This window comes from Dreissena polymorpha, chromosome 2 (assembly GCF_020536995.1).
Source record: "Dreissena polymorpha isolate Duluth1 chromosome 2, UMN_Dpol_1.0, whole genome shotgun sequence".
Classification (NCBI taxonomy): Eukaryota; Metazoa; Mollusca; class Bivalvia; order Myida; family Dreissenidae; genus Dreissena; species Dreissena polymorpha.
Window position 1 is genome coordinate 19,983,446 of NC_068356.1, and position 24,058 is coordinate 20,007,503.

General features: G+C 35.6%; 1 protein-coding gene across 2 annotated transcripts in view; it reads left to right on the forward strand.

The window, feature by feature from the left end:
- Positions 1 to 24,058, forward strand: part of LOC127866149 (ras-related protein Rab-37-like) — a 62,708-nt gene that overhangs the window by 24,053 nt on the left and 14,597 nt on the right. For both annotated transcript variants that reach the window (XM_052406571.1, XM_052406570.1), the window contains exons 4-5: positions 1,449 to 1,515; positions 19,409 to 19,461. In XM_052406571.1, coding sequence (XP_052262531.1) covers positions 1,449 to 1,515; positions 19,409 to 19,461 — 120 coding nt within the window. The remainder of the gene's footprint in view (positions 1 to 1,448; positions 1,516 to 19,408; positions 19,462 to 24,058) is intronic.

Genomic DNA, 24,058 nt, shown 5'->3' on the forward strand with positions numbered 1-24,058 from the left:
TAATATAAGTTATGACAGGATCAAATTTTGAATCATATGAGTATATGACTTATTTCCAGTATTATTATTGCTATTTTTATGCCCCCGGTAGCAGGGCATATAGTGATCGGACTGTCCGTCCGTCTTTCTGTCACACTTTGCGTTAAGGTTTTAAAAAAATTTTGACCCCTATGACCTTGACGTTGAACTTTATAGGGTCCGCGTTTAGGTTTCGAAATCTGTGTTTAGGTTTAAAAAATGCTCATAACTTCTATGTCCCTAGAGATATAACCTTCATATTTGGTATGCATGTGTATATGGACAAGGCCTTTCGATACGCACACAAATTTTGACCCCTGTGACCTTGACGTTGAACTTAGGGTCCGCGTTTAGGTTTTGAAATATGCGTTTAGGTTTCATAATATGCTCATTACTTCTATTTCCCTTGAGATATAACCGCCATATTTGGTATGCATGTGTATATAGACAAGGCTTTTCCATGCACACAAAAAATTTGACCCCTGTGACCTTGACCTTGAACTTAGGGTCCGTGTTTAGGTTTCAAAATCTGCGTTTACCGGTAGGTTTTGAAAAAAGCTCATAACTTCTATGAAGCGTTTATAGATAGGTGACAGCTTTTGTTTTATATATATTTTATATATTATTAATAAATGCTCATTTAGCATAGTACTTGAGTTCTGTTGAAATAGACTTTTAAAATTAAATAGCAATGCTATTAGTTATAAATAATTATATGTTTATGAACATAAAGTGTATACATTTCATGAAAGTTTAGTACCAGTATTTGCACACAAAAAAGTTGTAAACCTCATTGTCTAAAACAATTTGTGTTCATAGTGCACATTTTTTAGGAAACTTTGTAATACCCATTTAACTTGAAAGGCATGGTAAAAGATGGAAATAATTATTCACTTACCAGGTCTAAATAAGTTTTGTTTACATATTTTGAGTAAATATAATTGTCTAACCATTATATTAAATCCTGTTACTGGTATAAATCCTTAACACTTAGTATAGTGTTCATATTGTATTATGTACTGAAAACAATTATTGAGTGGTCATTTAGTCACTGATTGGTCCATGTTTTTGTCATGTTAAGTACTATTCATCTGAAGGGCCACAGAATCATTCAGCTTGATTGAAGCAACAGAAACTTTCTCTCAGACTGTTTCACAAATTCAAATATGAGTTTCATCATTTAAAAGTGGGTGCCAAGTCTGATGTGACCAGCCCAGCTCCAGACTAGTCTGCGCATATTTCGCCCAGTCTGGTCTGGAGCTACCTTGTCCGCTTATGAGACCCGAAAACCTTGGGTAACTTAGAGCGGACAGGTCAGTTATGGACATCATCACAGAAGCCAATGACGGTTTGTTAAGCTTCTGTATTGACAGTAATACTGTAAATTAAAGATCACTGGAACCATTATTTCGATATGGTGCATATTTCAGATCTGGGACACGGCAGGCCAGGAAAGGTTTCGCAGTGTCACACACGCTTACTACCGCGATGCCAATGGTGAGTGTTCTCAAAACTGTCAAGATACTGGTTAAAAGCATTATAATAATAGTGAGATTATATGCCACCCACCATGAAGGTGGCATATAGCAGTTGCTCTCTATGTCTGTCTATGCAAAGATTCCTGTTTCAGCCATGACTGCATGACTGATGTATTCTGATATAACTGGCTACAAATGTCAACTGGCTTTAAGAGATGTTTGACACAACAGTCGTCTAATGACAGTGGACATTGTCACACTTTGAATTAAAAGTGCCAAAATTGGCTATAAAACAGCGTTGAATTTTTTGTTCCTAGCTGTAACTTTACCATATACAATTGAATTTAAAATAGCTGGGCACAAATGCAAGCCATCATAAGATGATGTGTTGCATGTAACACTTGTCTCCGGTACCTCAAAGGTCAAGGTAGCACTTAGAATTCCGATGACACATTTTTCCATTAAAAGCTTGTCTGAACTGTTGCTTTGTCAGTCATTAATGATAACCTTGCAGTGATTTCTGTTTGTGTATAAAATATGTTTCTAATTAACTTAGCAAAGTTCACAATTAGAGGTCAAAGATAAAATGTGTGCATGCTGTTACTTAGTCATTCATCAGGACATAAAGGATGCTGTAAGGACTTGACCTTTTGTGGTTGCGAAAATTAAAAACGTGAAGAATCGAGCGAAGCATAATAATTTGCAAGACAATTTATTTGATAAATATTGTAGGCTGTATTATTATATTAGTCTGTGAAAATAGACCTGAAAAAATAGTGTGAAAATGATCCCACTGGATTTTATAGCTTTTCAACCCTGAGATATATTAAAACCATTATCTGCACAGACAAGCCATTAGTTTTGTGTCACAAAATATTGAAAAATTTGCTAATAAAAGCTCACAGACTTCAAAATATTAAAGCAAAGACAGGAAATCCTTATGAGTGTCTGGTATCTTTCGAATCCAAGCTTGAAATTTCACCAATAATGTTTCAGTCTTTATTTGGCCTTTGATTGGTAGCAGTAATATGTGACTGTCGTTAAAGTCGTTTAAACCACACATTCTGATTTTTCTTTCACATACATGTGCCGCTCTAAGTAAAATGCTGAATCATTTAAGCTAGACTTAGGTCATCATTTGAAGTAAAGCCAGACGCTGGGCATGTACAAAAGATAGTGTTCCTTTTTAGATACAACAAAAGCGAGTGCTCTTCAAAGAAAATATATGGTAAATAACTCTGTTTAAGCATTCGCTCTAGGCACAATATTCGGAGAACCTCATTTAAAGGGACTTGTTCACAGATTTTGGCACGTTTTGGAAATGTGTCATTAAATGCCTTAAATTGATAAATGAAAACATAGGAACCAAAAAACTCCACTATAAAAGCACAAAAATTAAAAAAAGAAAAAAGTTATCTAATGCTGGGCTTAAACCATTTACCCTTGAGTAAAAGTATAACTCTTAAACCACTCAGCCAAGCGTGCTGATAAAGTTGAGGCTTGTATTATATACTGTATATATGCAATACAGGTAGTGTCACCAAATACAACGATAAAAACAAAACTTTCCAAATTTATTAATTGTTTTGCGTTTGTAAAGCTTCATAAGTTGTAGGTTTTTAAATCGTCAAAAGATGCATGTAATTGATATTTAATCAGTTGAGAAAACACTTGTTTTGTTGTAAGAGTATTAAGAACTCTATAGCAAATTGTCTTGTAAAGCTTAATGTTAAGCTAATTGCATTATAAATTGCCATTGATGCAAGTCTTTGTAAGGACTGAAGTCACTTCTCTTTTCTATAGCTCATGTTCATCAGAAGCAATGGTAAGAACATGAAAAATGAGGAGACTCCGAGAAGCAAAACAGGAAAAAAAAAAGTTCATAAAATGCATAAAAGTTGACATATTAAGGGATATTTTATTGTCAGCTATACGTCTTATGCAATAAGCAAATATCATTTCATTTGAATTTTTGTTTATATCAATTTCTGTTTATAAAACAGTTGTGTAGTTGTTGAAGGCACTGTGAAGAGAGGAGTGAATAAATGGCAAAACTGAAAGATGTTTTTGTCAACCAATATCTGACATTTGATAGCATATATTTTCTGTTCCATTGTCATGCAACAAATGTTTTTGGCAACTACTGGCCAGTTTTCAACAATTTGCACTACAATACTTGGAAGCTTTTCTACTAAGAGGTGTCCAGTGAACCAGGATGTTCGGCTTTAATGGTCTTTCTCGGTGGAAATGGGCCTTTCAAGGCTAATAAAATGTGTGCCCAGTGCACAAACCTTGATGGATCTGGGTCCACGCACCTATTGTTCAAATCACACTTTAAGAATGCTTTATTATGATTATAGAAAGAGGGATGCACTGAACAATGACATTCAATTCAATATATCAGAATGTATGGATCTTGGAAGATGTTTTAGCTTAGCACTAGAGCTCAACTTTCTTGTCAGTGTCTTTAACTATTGGCTCTGTGTTCACAAAATATGCTGACATAGACTTTCAATTTCATTTGACACTGATATTAATTTACTGTCATTGATTATTGCAATCAAGTGTTCATTAACGAAAATCAATGTCAAAAATGAAGAGCAACACATTTAAAACAATATTTTGCATCCTCAAAACTACCTATTTTAACTTTCAGTGTAACAAAAATTTATATTTATGTCACTTTAAGTACTTTTTTTGAGCTCGTCTGAGTACAATCTGCTCACAATGAGCTTTTGTGATTTTCTTTTGTCAGTCGTGAGTTGTGCGGCGTGCCACATCAACATTTGCCTTGTTAACACTCGAGAGGCCACATTTATTGTCCAATCTTCATGAATTTTGGTCAGAAGATTTGTCCCAATGATATCTTAGACGAGTTCTAAAATGGTTCTGGTTGGTTGAAAACATGGCCGCCTTTAGGTGGGGCATTTTTCCTTATATTGCTATAGTAAAACCTTGTTAATACCCTAGAGGCCAAATTTATGATTCGATATTCATGAAACTTGGTCAGAACATACGTCCCTATTACATCTTGGATAAGTTCGAAAATGGTTCTGGTCTGTTGAAAAAGATGGCCACATGGAGGCAGGACATTTTTTCTAAGGGCTATATATATGGCTATACTAAAACCTTGTTATCATTCTAGAGGCCACATTTATTGTCTGATCTTCATGAAATTTGGTCAGAAGATTTGACCCAATAATATCTTGGAAAAGCTCGAAAATGGTTTTGGTTGGTTCAAAATGTTGCCGCAATGGGGCTTGGCATTTTCCTTATATGGCTATATATTACTTTAGTAAAACCTTGTTAACACTCTAGAGGCCACATTTATTTACTGATCTTAAGTAAACTTGGTTAGAAGATTTGGCCCAATGATATCTTGGACAAGTTCAAAAATAGTTCTTGTTTGTTGATAAACATGGCCGCAAGGGGGCGGGGCATTTTTCCTTATATAGCTTTAGTAAAAACTTGTTAACACTCTCATTGTCACGTTTATTGTCCACTTGGTCAGAACATTTGTTTTAATGATATCTTGGATCAATTTGAAAATGGTTTGGTTCTGTTGAAAAACATAGCTGCCAGGGGTTGGGGAAATTTATCCTCTGTTGGCCATAGTAAAACTTTGATTGCACTCTAAAAGTTACATTTATAGTTCACTCTTCATGAAACTTGGTCAGAACATTTGTTCTAATGATATCTTGGGGCTTCACTGAGCAGGTCAGTTCCTTTGTATCTCAGGTTAGTGACTTAGGGTCTTTAAGGCCCTCTTGTTTCTGAAATTTGTTAAACCAAACGTTTTTTCAAAAGATTTGCTCGTATACATTGGAAGTAACGAGTACCTCTAAAAAGATGAACTTGTTTTAAGGGTTTTATTTAATACCTAAGTTTTCTTCCATTACAGACATATGAAGCAGACACATTTTTGCCTACTTCAGGTGTATTTCTTTCTCACACGAGCCACTAAAATCCCAAAGAGTTTCCATCCAAAGATTTGATAACTATGAAATTCAATCCCACTCACTCACCTTTACAGGTAACTTTGAAAAGCAGGGCCTGAAAGTGAAAAAAAATTGCGTCATGCTTTTGTGGCCCAAAAGAATATGAGATGCGCGAAAATGACATGCCCAAGGTGCATGTTCCGTTACGTTTGATTAACTGTTAACCAATAAGTAACGTATTTTGACTAGTGATGGCAAAATTATTCGAATATTCGAATATTCGATTGAATGGCCAGTATTCGAATATCAGAATTGATATTCGCATATTCGCATTTTTTTTTTCAAACGTTATTGCCTTTATATTAAATGACCTGCGAGCCGCTAACTTATTGGGTTTGATGTGACGTTCTTCGTGTCAAACTGTGGCCCGTATCAGCGTTGGTGTACGGAACAAACACACTCCGGAAGAAACACCCTTCCCTAAAAACAGCATAGCGGAAGAAACCCCCTTTCACATTTTGCATACGCGGAAGAAACACCCTCAATAGTTTTGCATGATGCGGAATAAACCCCCTTTTTTATCGGAACAAACCCCCTTTCCATATTGTACTAACAGTTAAAATCACAGGTAATAAGCGTCTACGCTTGTATTTGTGGTTCGTTTATTCGATAGCGTTGGTTTTAATTAGTGTTTGTTTTTTAGAAAAGGTGTCACACTCAACCCCAGATATTTTATTCATTTGATCAAATGTTAATATAAAAGGCTATAAAAAAAGGTTTTGCAACCATTCAGAATTTCCTGACCAATAACGTGCCACTTCGCCATGTCCTAAATCCTAACACGATATACGCCCGGTTTATAATTCAGAAACACAATATTTCTGACTGGATATACCAAATTATGAAATAAGCACAACTGCTTATTTTCAATCACAATAACCACAACAAACTATGATATGAAACGATGCGTGACGTAACTGTTGTAAAACTCCATCAGTCAGCTATAAAATAGAAGTTTATGGGAATCTTACACACATCCTTTAAGCTTAATGGTGTACAACAATTTCGTAAACGTGATTTTCTGCGATACGATCTCAAAACGTTCCCAAGCAGAACTCAATACATGTGAATATGGAAAACATATTAACGCTGATCAACACTTCATATCTAGAGGCGAAATACAGCATACTGTAAAATGAACTGAATGGTTGATTGGTTTCGTTTAATGAATACATGCAGTCAACACACGCAAACACTTCTTTATGACCCAGAGGACTGACTGGCTGGCTGGCTGGCTGGCTGGCTGGCTGGCTGGCTGACTGGCTGACTGGCTGACTGGCTGACTGGCTGACTGACTGTCTGACTGAGTGACTGGCTGACTGTCTGACTGGCTGACTGACTATCTTACTGACTGACTGTTTGACTGACTGACTGGCTGACTGACTGGCTGGCTGGCTGGCTGACTGACTGACCGACCGACCGACCGACCGACCGACCGACCGACCGACCGACCGACTGACTGACTATAATAATAATAATAATAATAATAATAAATAACAGTTTCTTATTTGGTCTTGTTAAAATTATATCCCAAAATGAACATTTATTAACAAACAAATACTTTTTTTCAATTAGGTGCCATTTAAGGGCTTCACTTGACTGGCGAATAATAATTTAGTTTCTGTGATCACAGTTTAAAAAGACATTTAAATGTTTCTTTTTATAGACGTACATGATATCGTTATTTTAAAATTTCAAATACAAATAAAATTCTATGACATTATGTGTATCCTTATATTAGTTCTTGAATATTTGGTGTACTGTGCATGCCTTATTAATATGTTTCTTTATATACACGTACATGCTATCGTTACTTTAAAATCTAAAACTTAAATATCATTCTTTGACATGATGTGTTCCTTCTATTTGTGCCCGATTACAGTATCGGTCATAGTATTAGCCGACAGCGATACACTTATTCGATAGCAACGTTAATAAACAGCCTCGTATTCAGCAAACGGATATAACTTACAAAACAATGGAAGTTAACACAGAACAAGTTTCACTCTTGTCTGATATATTTCGTCTAAAAAGGCTTTTTTAAAGTTTGATTTTACAACTCAGCTACATTTTCTTTCTATTTCTCAACACCACAATTGTATATTCAATTGTCTGTATCAATTAATATTTATTACCCCTACCGGATACGAAACTGAGAAATAGAAGTTAAATCAATTCAGCCGTTTTATGCGAATATTCAAATATTCGATTGAATGGGTTTGCGAATATTCGAATACCGATATAGGTATTCGATGCCATCACTAATTTTGACACATTCATAGTCCCTTAGAAAGTAAAATGTATTTAAAGACCTTTCTTACTAAATTAAGTTTTAAAGGCTTTATTTCCAACCCTTAGATATTGATGAGCAGCACACAGCATAATACCAGAACAGACTTCAAGTCACTTAGCTTCTGAGTGGGAAAGTGTTTTTTTACTGTGTATCATTTACTTTACATACAATTCATATAGTAAGGCCAACATTTTTTATTTAAATGATTTTCGGATTTTTTTTTAAGTGTCTGGTAGGAGGATGGAAAAAAAAAAGAAAAAAAAAGATGGGTGACCAAATATGCACTCATTTTAAAAATGTTATGGTATGAAGTTCTTTTTACTAAGCAACCACAGTGATTTTTTTCAAACATGTTGATGTGCAAAATGATCATAATCAGACTGCAGGTCTTGATATGCAGTTTTTTAATTAGTTTGAATTTTAAAAATATCTTAACTATATATATATATATATAAGTTCAAAAGTTATGCAATCTTTTCACTTGTCTATAATAAACTTTTTGGTGATTTTTTTATGATTTTTTTTCACAAGGAATCCATATGTGGCGTTAAAAATACTTTATCTCCACAAACAACCAATAAGCTATTGAGGTTTAAAAGAAACATTTATAGTTTATTTTCAGTAAAAATCAATACCGCAGACAAATACAAACAGCATAATAAAACGCTTTTCAGGGGTTTCACTGGCCAAAAAAAAATTGTCGCCACTTTATCGCGGTGTGAAAACCGCCCGTAATTCAAACTTTATCAATAAGGACAATCATTTAAGGAACCTTACTACATTAATGAATAATGGCATTTACTATATTTTTATTACTCTGAGAAGTATGTTAATACATAAATAACAATAAGTACCTTCATAACTCTTAATATTAAAAGCTTTATTTTTATATAACTAACATTTTTTCCACTTGATAAACCAGATAACCAACATAATATAATAACGTTAACAGTAATGTAACAGTATGCTGCATAAATGTTTCAGAATTATTTATTAAAACCTAGAATCACACAAATATATATCATCTTAAAGGAAAAATAAATCAAATATCAGAAAGCATCTCAATTCAAATTGTTAAACAGTTTATACATTTGGTCATTTGGACATGATAAACATCAACTTCTGTTAATTATCAAATTTCACAAATTCTAAAACAACACCTTTTGTTAAAAGGTTTTCTGTTAGTTGTGGTGGTTGATTTACAGGTTCAATTAAATGAATATTTTTTCACATCTATTTCTTGACAGAAAGACCCAGGATAATTGCCACCATCCATTCTTGTTGTCTGAAATAACACAAAACATATTTGTACAAACTATATACAACAAATCAACACATAAATGTCACTATATTTATATATGTCCGAATTTTAACATATCCAAACTATAGTACATCGAGTGAAGGACCTACTTTTGATTTCAGAAATAGTTGGTATCTTAATTAAAATATATTGTTCCCAGAACATTTTAATAATGGAACTGTTAAACACAAATGCCTGTTGAAACAAGTTAACATGTGTTTTCGTCATGGTATTGATTAAAGAAATAGCGTCCCTAATAATCGTTATAATTATTGATCTTCGTGAGTTTATCCCAGGATAACATAATTGATAGTTCAATGTCATAAAGGAGCTGTTAATCCGATAATAACCCCCATAAACTTGACTATTTTATTTGGACATTCATGGTTTGAAATCGTTTTAGAAACTGTTGATTTTGCGATTTTTGAACTTTTGGTTTGAACCAGTTCGGAACAAAACCAAAGTTTCGTACCCATTGAAAATAACGAAAAAACACATATTATATGCACAAATTCGTCACTACAACTACATTAAACAACACATAAAATTTTATTCTCTAAAATATGACCGTATTTGTGCGTAAAATATGGAATGTTTAAAGTTGATAGGCGTAAATGGGTTTCGCATTTCCAGCACCTGTTAAATTAAAATCGTTCTTTTCTTATTGCTTTCATAATATTTTTTAGTCATTTTAATACTATAAATTTTATAAAATTGTAAAGAAATAATAAAATATTTACTTACAAATCGATTCGATTCAGGATTTTATTTGACGGTTGCATAATTATTGGGAAATTAGCAGACTTTGCTGATGAAAGTGTTGTAGCATTCATCAACTTCTTGCACAAACAATGATGGCGTAGCTGTTGGTAAATTCCAGCACATGTACACGATGAAGGAGGTTCGCGTATTAATGTGGGTAATTAAAACTGGGTTTATTATGATGATTTATAACTCATTTGAACTTCTTCTAAAACCTGGCAAGCGTTTCGTGTTTAAAAGCCACCTTTTGGCATCCGAAAAAAAGAGATTTTAAATTATTTTGGGGGGGGGTTTCGTCAAAAATTGGAGTCGGCGGGTCCGAAAATCATTTTATTAAAAAATTCTGGCCAAATAGTTGAAAAGGATTGCCATGTATACATGTGAGAGACAATATCTTTATGGAAAAAAATGTAAAAATTGCAATGCCTATTGTTTGATTTTATTTTGCCTTGCAGAAATGCACTAAAATATCTGATTTTTTGCGATATACATATGTATTATGAACATTGTCGTTAAGTGTCAATATTCTGATATATGATTATGGAAATCATTCATTTATTAAATTTAGCTGACTGTATATTGTGTCCCATGATTCAATTTAGTGTGACCAAGAAATTTGTTCTGTAGAAATATTGTGCATCTCTATGAGCACAGTTATTTAGATGCAAGGAATTGATTGCTTTGTGATATAATTTCCTGAGCAGAGATATGACTTGAATTCCAACTTTGCTTTCTTCCTGTATTCCTGAATTACACTAATGAACTGTGGCGATGTGTATTAATGAGCGTCATAAGGGTATTCACAAATATCACACAATCTCTATGATGTCTTGATGCTGGGACTTGACTGCTAGGGCCCATATTCACCAAACAATTCTTAGACTTAAGTCTAAGAATAAAGAAAATTCTTTAAATTAGAATATTCAAGAATTTGTTCAATTTTGAGTCAAACACTGCAGTAAACATCTCTATCTATATTATTCTTCATATAGAACGTTTTGTTAATGACATAATCACCAGTAGAGGCCTGTATATATTCAAAAACTGAACACATTTTTAGCCGGATTTTTTTCGAAAAAATCTCGGCTTATAGATTGATGTTGTCGGGCGGGCGGGGGGGCGGGCGGGCGGGCGGGGTGGCGGCGTGCTCGAAAATGTTAAAGTTCTTATTTCATGGTATAACTTTGGTATGCTTGGACCTAGAGTCTTCAAACTTGACATGAAGGTTGGCCAGGATTAACAGATGACCACTGGTCATTTCAAGGTCATTCATTTGAAGGTCAAGGTCACTGTGACCTTCAATATAAAAAATGTTAAAGTTCTTATAACTTTGGTATGCTTGGACCTAGAGTCTTGAAACTTGACATGAAGGTTGGCCATAACTAGTTAGTAACCACTGGTCATTTCAAGGTCATTCATTTGAAGGTCAAGGTCACTGTGACCTTGAATGTAAAAATGTTAAAGTTCTTATTTCATGGTATAACTTTGGTATGCTTGGACCTAGAGTCTTCAAACTTGACATGAAGGTTGGCCAGGATTAACAGATGACCACTGGTCATTTCAAGGTCATTCATTTGAAGGTGAAGGTCACTGTGACCTTCAATATAAAAATGTTAAAGTTGTTATAACTTTGGTATGCTTGGACCTAGAGTCTTGAAACTTGACATGAAGGTTGGCCAGAACTAGTAAGTAACCACTGGACATTTCAAGGTCATTCATTTGAAGGTCAAGGTCACTGTGACCTTGAATGTAAAAATGTTAAAGTTGTTATAACTTTGGTATGCTTGGACCTAGAGTCTTGAAACTTGACATGAAGGTTGGCCAGAACTAGTAAGTAACCACTGGACATTTCAAGGTCATTCATTTGAAGGTCAAGGTCACTGTGACCTTGAATGTAAAAATGTTAAAGTTCTTATTTCATGTTATAACTTTGGTATGCTTGTACCTAGAGTCTTCAAACTTGAAATAAAGATTGGCCAGTACTAGAAGATGACCACTGGTCATTTCAATGTCATTCATTTGAAGGTCAAGGTCACTGTGACCTTAAATGTTAAAATGTTAAAATTGTTATAACTTTGGTATGCTTGGACATAGAGTCTTCAAACTTGACATGAAGGTTTGCAAGCACACTTAGATGACCACTGGTCATTTCAAGGTCATTCATTCTCATGTATATGCATGCATTCAAAACATAACACAAGGTTTGCTCATGCCTTGAAAAGTACTTACATTTCATTTTGACCTTTGAACAATATTTCAGTAATTTAAGTATTGCATTGACAAAAACACGAAAGGTACTTTCCTGTCATTTAAATCAAAAATCCGGCTTCAATGCGGTCATCTCCGACCGCGGAACTCTTGTTCTTGGTTCTAAGTCTATTCTTTATTCTTAAGTCTAAGAATCGGTTGGTGAATACGGGCCTAGGTCAGATGGAAGATGCACCCTTCATAGAGAACTAGTATTCTTGATCATAATTAAATTGAATAGCACTATAACAATTGTGTATATGTCCCCTGAGGCTGTTAAATCCTCTCTACCTTAACCCTTTGCATGCTGGGAAATTTGTCGTCTGCTAAAATGTCGTCTGCTGAATTTCTAAAATTAGCATTTTCTTCGATTTTTTTCAAAAAATATTATCAGAATAGCAAACAGTTTGGATCCTGATGAGACGCCACGTTCTGTTCCCCCACTGAAAGGGTTAAGGCTAAGTTTACAGACATCTCAATCCAATCAATTTGATAGTTTTATTCTTCATACTCACAACCTGTGTGGTGTGATAAGTGCTTTCATATATAAGCTTCCATTTAACTTTAGGACTCTAATTGAGTCCAAGACTTATGTAAAATATTACATTGTCTTTGAGCCCTACCCATGTTTAACATTAGAGACTATATTAACCTTTAATTGTCGGTTGGTATGTTTGAAAATATCTGTCCCTGCTAACTAATCAAAGCGCGGACCCCGTTGAAGTCTATTGGCAACATACAGCGAAGTTTCTGCATATGCAAATTTTAAAGGAATAGTATACTGAATAAAATCTAAAAGGCTATCAATATGAAAACAACAATTATTTAGAATATGTACAAATAAATGAAACAAGAAGTGATGAAATATTGCATAACATTCTATATCAATTAGAAACACGTATATTTGGAGCTTGGTATTATGCGAGAAAGTAAATGCCAGAATTTAAATGTTATTTCTGATTGCTCTTGTTTTGATTGGGAAAAAATAGTTCCTTATAGATCTGACCCTTTTACAGGCTCCTTTTGCCTTATAGATCTGACCCTTTTACAGGCTCCTTTTGCCTTATAGATCTGACCCTTTTACAGGCTCCTTTTGCCTTATAGATCTGACCCTTTTACAGGCTCCTTTTGCCTTATAGATCTGACCCTTTTACAGGCTCCTTTTGCCTTATAGATCTGACCCTTTTACAGGCTCCTTTTGCCTTATAGATCTGACCCTTTTACAGGCTCCTTTTGCCTTATAGATCTGACCCTTTTACAGGCTCCTTTTGCCTTATAGATCTGACCCTTTTACAGGCTCCTTTTGCCTTATAGATCTGACCCTTTTACAGGCTCCTTTTGCCTTATAGATCTGACCCTTTTACAGGCTCCTTTTGCCTTATAGATCTGACCCTTTTACAGGCTCCTTTTGAGATATTTGTACTAGGCTGTAATTAAGTTATAAATACATCATTATTATTAACCAGACTAACCGACTTTTTCATCGTTTGCATGAATTCAGAAATTGTGTGACTCGTGTCCTTTACCGCTCAATACGGGGTAATAGAAGGATATTTATTAGAATGCCGGCATCTATGAAGTTGGGAAACTACGATAAAGTGATCAAAATCTTATTCCCATCTACTATTTAAGGGAATTTGTTTACAGATTTTGGCATTTGACAAAGGTCAATATATATGATTCCTTACAAATCTGTAATGTTTTTAATAGTCTTTAGTAATTTTTAAAGTAAAAGAAAAAGTTAAACAAAAAACACACTAATATCACCGGGACTTGAAACCTAATGTAAAGTGAAACCATGTCCTCTAAGACTGTAAGAGAATTGGCTTCCACTGCACTATGTAAACTTGAATAAACTGTCGAGGAACATAACACCCATAGTAAATGTTATCTTAATCGTCTGCCAACACTCAGACATTTTTCAGACTGCACAAACACACATCTAACTGCGTGACATGTTTTCAGTACTATCGGCTATTGGCAGTCTGCCAAAGACTAAAAACTACATAAAATTGTACAAATTGCTGTTGTGCCTTTGTTTTCAAATCTACTGTAATGTGAGGATTATGCACGTCAATCTTTTATTTTACACCAGAAATCAATTTTCATGTTTCCTTAACAAAAAAATAATTTAGCCTCATTGTAGGAAAACAGAGCTTAATTTGTATGCGTAAAGCGTCATACCAGATTAGCCTGTGCAGTCCACACTATCTAATCAGGGACAACCCTTTCCGCCTAAACTGAATTTTTGCTAAGAAGAGACTTTCTCTAAACAAAAAATACAATAAAAGAGGAAATTGTTATCCTGATTAGCCTGTGCAGACTGATGAGGTTAATTTAGGACAACACTATACACACATGCATGAGGCCTAGTTGTCCAAGTGGGAGGACAACACTATACATACATGCATGAGGCCTAGTTGTCAAAGTGGACAACACTATACACACATGCATGAGGCCTAGTTGTCCAAGTGGGAGGACAACACTATACATACATGCATGAGGCCTAGTTGTCAAAGTGGACAACACTATACACACATGCATGAGGCCTAGTTGTCCAAGTGGGAGGACAACACTATACACACATGCATGAGGCCTAGTTGTCCAAGTGGGAGGCTCAAGTATTAACCCTTTGCATGCTGGGAAATTTCTTGTCTGCTAAAATGTCATCTGCTGAATTTCTAAAATTAGCATTTTCTTCGATCTTTTTTCAAAGAATACTATCAGAATAGCAAACAGTTTGGATCCAGATGAGACGCCACGTTCTGTGGCGTCTCATCTGGATCCAAACTGTTTGCAAAGGCCTTCAAAATTCGGTTCCAGCACTGAAAGGGTTAAAGTTAGTGTGCAGATCAAGATAGATTGCATGATAATACTCTATTATTAGCACCTGAAGTTAAAGGTCAAGACTAGTGATAGTTATAAACCTGAATTTGAAACTATAGTGACAAAGAATACTCCAGACACCGCATGGCGTAATGTGTGGCATGATGTTATTGCATGTTTAAGCCAAAGACCTATAGATAACACAGATTGGAAACTTCGCGCCTTATCGGGCTATCTCTCGGCGGGGTCACGTGGTCCAGAAACCGATAAGTACACTGAGGATCAGCAGACGATTTATTCCATGAATCAATCAGAGTAGTCCGGAGATAGCCGGTGTATCACGATTGCGATAAGATAGCGACACGTCAGTAGCAACGGCTACGATTATCGAGCAAAGTTATGCGAAAATGTTACGGCGCTATGAAAGGCGGCTGTAACTTGGTCAATAATGATCCGATTTTTTTATAACATAAATTTTCATAGAAACATGGGTAATTATGTTGTTTTTTTTTATAAAATCTCGATTCTATTTACCTACAATTAGAATTTATAATGCCGCGATCGTTGAAGAAATAGCGCTAAGGACTTCCAAATCGCGGCAAGAATGCTGTTGAATAGTTTATTTGAAAGGCTTTTGCTGATAAAATATTCTTGTATAATTTGGTATTTCAAACAGTTAAAACCTTATAAAATATTATTATTTCAAAACTTTCTCACAGCTTTTGTTTGTGTTTTAACAGTAATCTCACAGCTATCTGTAAAAATATGTTTGTATATTAACTTGCATGTGTAACTGACAGGAAAACTGGTAATACTTATAAAAGATATTAAATGAGAATTTAAACCCATACATTGTACTTTCATCTTGTTTTTTATTCATACCAAAATAAACATATTACCCAGAATAAAAATCTTATTTCTTCGATTTGAGGTGAATAATGACGAAGTTTTTCACAATGAACCAAAGCACCTTTGACGACATGTGGGTATAATAGGGTAAAAGAGATTAAAATTGTACCATCTTTGTACAAGGCCAAAATCCTTTAAAATGAACATTTTCCTCCAGTTTAGTTCATTCATACCTAGATTAACATATCACCAAGCATAAAAATCTGACTTAATCTATTTGGGATGAAAAATGAAAAAGTTTATCAAAAAGAACAAAAACACGTTTGACAGCAATCTTGTACAACAGAAGAAAAGAGCTTAAAATTGTACCAACATTTAATAAGGCCAAATACTTTAAATTGATTATTTTCTTCTGGTTTGTTTAAATCTATACTTAGATTAACATCTTGCCTAGCATAAAAATCTTTCTTCAACGATATGGGATGAGAACTAGAAAAGTTTGTCAAAAAGAAACAAACCACTTTGGCGACAGGTGTGAAAAATACTTGAATGGAATAACAGTATAAAATAGTACAAATTGTACAAAGGCAAAATCCTTTAAAATACCTCATTTTCGCCTACTTTTTATAAATCATACATAGATTAACGTCTCACCTAGCATAAAAATCTTACGTTATCAATATGTGATGCTTAAAGAAGATGTTTTAAAAAAAAATGCTTCGGGCCTTTCAATTTTTCAAAAATTATCGAAAATGAACGAATCAAGTGTTCTCTTTCAAATTCTGATTAATTAATTAGAATAACAACTACCAAAACCTAAAGAATTATCAACACAGGAAATAAATACTTATTTTTATTCACACAAAAAATATTCAATGTCTTTTTTCGGCAACCGACTTTGCTCACTACGCGAAGTTCGTAACGTTGCGCTTTCAGACATTCATTGCTCTGCAAACTGACAACCGAGCGCTAAAACACTAATTAAAACATTAAGATTGTTAATAACAATATCAATATAATATAAACTACCAGATCATGCTCAGAATACCCTACGACAACAAATATTAACGACTAATTACGAAGAATAAGTGATTGCTTTATAACAAAATGGCCGACAGTAGCTGGAACAGGGAAGAATCTACAGGTACACCGGCATCTCCAAAATCAATGTCACGTGACCCGCGTCCGCCGTTAGATATTATCGCATATCGCTATCGCGAAGAGGAGAGTTTCCAATCTGTGTTATCTATAGGTCTTTGTTTAAGCTGAACACTTGACATTACTTTTGTTATTTTCAAAGTAGGACAATTAAAATTGCAAATGTCTAATTTCATATCAAAAAGATAAATGCTTGCAAGTAAAAATGTCAGTTGAAAAATGTAGGAGAAATGAAGCCTGCTGACAAGTGTTAGTCTATATACAGACAGGCCGACTGACGTACAAAGTGACTCTAGTATACCCCCCTGTACAGACTGGCTGACTGACGTACAAAGTGATTCTAGTATAACCCCTGTACAGACAGGCCAACTGACATACAAAGTGATTCTAGTATACCCCCTGTACAGACAGGTTGATTGACCTACAAAGTGATTCTAGTAAACCCTCCTGTACAGACTGGCCAACTGACGTTTAAAGTGATTCTAGTGTTTCCCCCTGTACAGACAGGCCGACTGACGTTTAAAGTGATTCTAGTGTATCCCCCTTTATAGACAGGCCGACTGACGTTTAAAGTGATTCAAGTATACCGTCCTGTACAGACTGGCCGACTGATGTTTAAAGTGATTCTAGTTTACCCTCTTGTACAGACAGGCTGACTAACGCTCAAAGTGATTCTAGTATACCCCCCTGTACAGACAGGCCGTCTGACGTACAAAGTGATTCTAGTATAACCCCTGTACAGACAGGCCGTCTGACGTACAAAGTGATTCTAGTATACCCCCCTTACAGACTGGCCGTCTGACGTACATGTACAAAGTGATTCTAGTATACCCCCCTGTGCAGACTGGCTGACTGAAGTACAAAGTGATTCTAGTATAACCCCTTGTACAGACTGGCTGACTGACGTACAAAGTGATTCTAGTATATCCCCTGTACAGACAGGTCGTCTGACGTACAAAGTGATTCTAGTATACCCCCCTGTACAGACTGGCTGACTGACGTACAAAGTGATTCTAGAATACCCCCCTGTACAGACAGGCCGACTGACGTACAAAGTGATTTTAGTATACCCCCCTGTACAGACAGGCTGTCTGACGTACAAAGTGATTCTAGTATACCCCCCCTGTACAGACAGGCTGTCTGACGTACAAAGTGATTCTAGTATAACCCCTGTACAGACTGGCTGACTGATGTACAAAGTGATTCTAGTATACCCCCCTGTACAGACTGGCTGACTGACGTACAAAGTGATTCTAGTATACCCCCCTGTACAGACTGGCTGACTGACGTACAAAGTGATTCTAGTATGCCCCCTGTACAGACAGGCCGTCTGACGTACAAAGTGATTCTAGTATACCCCCTGTACAGACAGGCCGTCTGACGTACAAAGTGATTCTAGTATACCCCCCCCTGTACAGACAGGCTGTCTGACGTACAAAGTGATTCTAGTTTACCCCCCTGTACAGACAGGCCGTCTGACGTACAAAGTGATTCTAGTATACCCCCCTGTACAGACAGGCCGACTGACGTACAAAATGATTCTAGTATAACCCCTGTACAGACTGGCTGACTGATGTACAAAGTGATTCTAGTATACCCCCCTGTACAGACTGGCTGACTGACGTACAAAGTGATTCTAGTATACCCCCCTGTACAGACTGGCTGACTGACGTACAAAGTGATTCTAGTATACCCCCTGTACAGACAAGCCGTCTGACGTACAAAGTGATTCTAGTATAAGGCCTGTACAGACAGGCCGTCTGACGTACAAAGTGATTCTAGTATACCCCCCCTGTACAGACAGGCTGTCTGACGTACAAAGTGATTTTAGTATACCCCCCTGTACAGACAGGCCGTCTGACGTACAAAGTGATTCTAGTTTACCCCCCTGTACAGACAGGCCGACTGAGGTACAAAATGATTCTAGTATAACCCCTGTACAGACTGGCTGACTGATGTACAAAGTGATCCTAGTATACCCCCCTGTACAGACTGGCTGACTGATGTACAAAGTGATTCTAGTATACCCCCCTGTACAGACTGGCTGACTGACGTACAAAGTGATTCTAGTATACCCCCTGTACAGACAGGCCGTCTGACGTTCAAAGTGATTCTAGTATACCCCCCTGTACAGACAGGCTGACTTACTAGGATACCCCCCTGTACTTTTTAATTTAGGAATATTTTGTGCACAATCAGTACCAGAAAAATAGATCTACATGAGATTTGATAGTGAAAGTTTTGTATCATATAAATTGGAATGCAAACTATTTTTGTGATAAGGCTTGTCACTAGTTCACTCTTGTATTAAATATAACATTGTTGTCTTGTTTTCATAGATTTTTATGGCATTGTGTTATTAATTTATAATGAGTTGAAAGCTTTTCAATTTGTGAATTTCTCAGTGAATGTGAAGAATGATACATTGATTTCATTTTTACCATTAATTTTCTTTATCCATTAAATATTTATTTTTCAGCACTCCTATTGTTGTATGATGTGACAAACAGATCCAGCTTTGACAACATTCGGGTAAGTGACTAATGGTTGTGCTGAGCTGATTTGGGTCAGTGTTTGATTTAAACACAGAATTTTTTTAATTTTGTATTTGTTTAATTCAATAATGGTCTCACATACAGCTTTGGAAGTTTAAGAATATGTTTGAAGAAGATCTAAACTGACATTCCTAAATAAATACATAAATCCTGAACTTTTCAGAATTTTAATGAAGTCAAAACTTAAGGTTTGTTTCAGCTCAGTGCTATATCAGTAAAAGTTGTAATGTGTTTTCATTCATAGAAGGCCATCCTTAAAAATTCTTTTGTTTGGCATAACCCGACCGACCCACTAAAATCGGCCCGACTGAATCTTTTTTTGTTACTGTCCAAAAAATTTTTTTTTTGCTCGCCGAAACTTCTTTCAGCTAAATTTGTCCTTTCTGCTTTTTATCCTTGCCGGTTATTTGCGTCATTTAATTGAATGCTCTTTCAAGGATATCTAGAATAGCAATGAACAAAACTCATACCGATATTTATTTGAGTCGCCTATATATTTGACATATGCATATGCGATTAGTTAGACTTTTAATACAATTAAACTGCTCTTGTTTTTCTCGTATCCCTTTTTCTGGTATCCCTTTAATTAAAATACGCTGCAGTCGTTAAGGATAGTTCGGGAGTAAAAAAAACAAATAAATTAATTATCACCGTTCAATTAAATTCAGCAATGGGCAGAGATGAGTAATATTATTGCCATATAACTAATTAATTAATTATCACTCTTTAATTCAGATCGGTAAATATTCGGTAGAAAGATAAAAAGTGGTCAGCTTAAAAATATTTATTGACGGGTATTGTCACGTTTTTGTTTCATTTGCTTATCTCTTTATACAACTTTCCGACCGGTCGCTATTTTGGAGGCAGACGGCGATATTAAATGTGCTTTCAAATTATACAACATCTGCGCATGAATGACCCAATATTATCCGATAGCTCCACCCGTTCTTACGTTTCATTCGACAACGTCATGTCATGTGTAAGCGAGCTCAATGCTGATTGGCCAGCTACCATGTGCACTTCATTAACAATATGGTCAAGCAATGTCTAATCGGGTACAGACCGGGTTTCGTTAACTGTTCGAATTGCAACCACTTTCATTGAAACAAAGAGACAAATATAGAAAACCAGTCCGGATTAAAAAGGGCGGATGTTTTCAACGATATTTTACTAGATTTTCGCATTTTCATAATTTAGATTTTTCTTGAGCAAAATTTTCAATAGTTTTGCAAATGACTCAAATGGCAAACGACATCACGAGTATTGCGAAAGTGTTATTATTGGAATAAATGCTCACTACTACAGGGCTCGCGCTGTCGTTCGCCATTTGCAAAAGTATAGCGAATTCGGCTCTAGAAAAATATAATTTGCGAATATGCTTAAATCTCGTTAAATTTCATTGAAAACATCCGCCATTTTAATCCCGAGTGTTTTTTTTTAACTATTTTTAGCTCATCTATTTTTTGAAAAAAAATTATGAGCTATTGTCATCACCTTGGCGTCGGCGTCGGCGTTGGCGTCGGCGTCCGGTTAAGTTTTGCGTTTAGGTCCACTTTTCTCAGAAACTATCAATGCTTTTGCATTCAAACTTGGTACACTTACTTACTATCATGAGGGGACTGGGCAGGCAAAGTTAGATAACTCTGGCGTGCATTTTGACAGAATTATGTGCCCTTTTTATACTTAGAAAATTGAAAATTTTGGTTAAGTTTTGCGTTTAGGTCCACTTTTCTCAGTAAGTATCAATGCTATTGCATTCAAACTTGGTACACTTACTAACAATCATGAGGGGACTGGGCAGGCAAAGTTAGATAACTCTGGCGTGCATTTTGACGGAATTATGTGCCCTTTTTTTTACTTAGAAAATTGAAAATTTTGGTTAAGTTTTGTGTTTAGGTCCATTTAATTCCTTAAGTATCAAAGCTATTGCTTTCATACTTGCAACACTTACTAACTATCATAAGGGGACTGTGCAGGCAAAGTAATGTAACTCTGACTGGCATTTTGACAGAATTATGTGCCCTTTTTATACTTAGAAAATTGAAAATTTGATTAAGGTTTGTGTTTAGGTCCACTTTATTCCCACAGTATCAAAGCTATTGCTTTCATACTTGCAACAATTATTAACTATCATACGGGGACCGTGCAGGTAAGTTATGTAACTCTGACTGGCATTTGGACGGAATTATGGGCCCTTTATACTTACAAAATTGAAAATTTGGTTAAGATTTATGTTTTGGTCCACTTTACCCCTAAAGTATCATAGAGATTGCTTTCATACTTGAAACACTCACAAACTATCATAAGGGTACAGTAAAAGGACAAGTTGCATGACTCTGGTTGTCATTGTTACGGAATTATGGCCCTTTTTTGACTTAGTAACTTTGAATATATGGTTAAATTTTGTGTTTCGATCCACTTTACTTCTTAAGTATCAAGGCTATTGCTTTCAAACTTCAAATACTTTCATGCTATCATGAGGTTACTGTACCTGGCAAGTTGAATTTTACCTTGACCTTTGAATGACCTTGACTCTCAAGGTCAAATTAAATTTTGCTAAAATTGTCATAACTTCTTTATTTATGATTACATTTGATTGATACTTTGACGAAACTACTCTTACCTGACATACCACAATAGACTCCACCCAAACCATCCACAGTTCCCTCCCCCCCCCCCCCTATTTTTTTATTTTTTTTTAACTCATCTCACAAATGACCACCACACCCTCACACTATACCCCCACCCCACCCCCACCCACCCCCCCCATTTTTATTTTTTTATTTTTTTTAACATCATATCACAAATTACCACCACACCCTCACACTATACCCCCCCCCCCCCCCCCCCAAATTTTTTTTTTTTTAAACGGTTATGTTTGAAATACCGTCCAACCTTTGCACCCAAAAAATCCCCCCCCCCATCATAATACCCCCCCCCCCCACCCCCGATTTATTTATTTTATTTTATTTTATTTTTCGTGTTTTTGCAAGATAATGTAATAATTGTCCACAACCCCACACTATACACCCCTCTTCACTCCACCCCTCCCTCCTTTGTGATTGAAAATGAGAGTCCCTTCACCTATAAAAAGAAAATAGATGAGCGGTCTGCACCCGCAAGGCGGTGCTCTTGTTCTCTTTGTTTCCATGAACAATTTAAAGCGCATATGGTAGCGACCCAATCAACATTGAGTTTTTTATTGGGTTATATTGGGTCATTCATGCGAAGATAATGGAATACACAGTTGATATTGTCGTCTGTCCACAATATAACGGCCGATGGCAAAAGTCGTATAAAAAATAAGTAAATGAAAAGAAGCTCTTTATAGAAAAAATAGACTTACAAATACACGTGCGGTGATACGGACGGTGCAGAAAAATCTTTACCAATTTCGTTTCATGAGGCAGAAGACATGGAGCTTTATTTGATAATTACCTTTCAGTTTGGTATGTGTCCTAAAAATATATATATGAAAAATACAATCCTGGGTCCGTTACTTCCACCTGTGTACCAAATATGAAGGTTATATCTCAAGGGACATAGAAGTTATGACCATTTTTCGAAACCTAAACGCAGATTTTGTAACCTAAACGCAGACCCTTAGTTCAAGGTCAAAGGGGTCAAAATTTTTGTTCGTATGGAAAGGCCTTGTCCACATACACATGCATACCAAATATGAAGTTTATATCTTAAGGGACATAGAAGTTATGAGCATTTCAATGTCAGAAAAAAAAATACTGACAAAAATAAAATCCCTACCTACCGACCCACCCAAATTTACCTGGGTCGGGTTATGCCAAACAAACAATTTTTTAAGGATGGCCGAATGCGTTTTCATTCATAGAATGTGTTTTCATTCATAGAATGTGTTTTCATTCATTGAATGCATTTTCATTCATAGAATGTGTTTTCATTCATAGAATGTGTTTTCATTCATAGAATGCGTTTTCATTCATAGAATGCGTTTTCATTCATATAATGCGTTTTAATTCATAGAATGCATTTTTCATTCATATAATGCGTTTTCTTTCATATAATGCGTTTTCATTCATACAATGCGTTTTCATTCATACAATGCGTTTTCATTCATACAATGCGTTTTCATTCATACAATGCATTTTCATTCATAGAATGCGTTTTCATTCATACAATGCATTTTCATTCATACAATGCATTTTCATTCATAGAATGCGTTTTTATTCATAGAATGCGTTTTCATTCATAGAATGGGTTTTCATTCATAGATTATCTGTACCCCCTAGATATAACATAGAATATCTATGAATGAAAATGCTTTACAGCTTTTACTGATATAGCACTGCGCTTAAACAAACCTTAACCTTTGACTTCATTTAAATTCTGAAAAGTTCAGGATTTGTTCTGTGCACAATCAAAACTGCTAACCTAAAAGGCCTGGAAACAAAGACTGCCAGTTTTCAAAAGCTATTGACAGTCCAGTCTATAATTTGATTTGTATGCCCCTCTTCGAAGAAGATGGGGTATATTGTTTTGCTGGATGTCTGTTGGTCTGTTTGTTGACCATTTCAATTCCAATCAATAACTAGTGAACG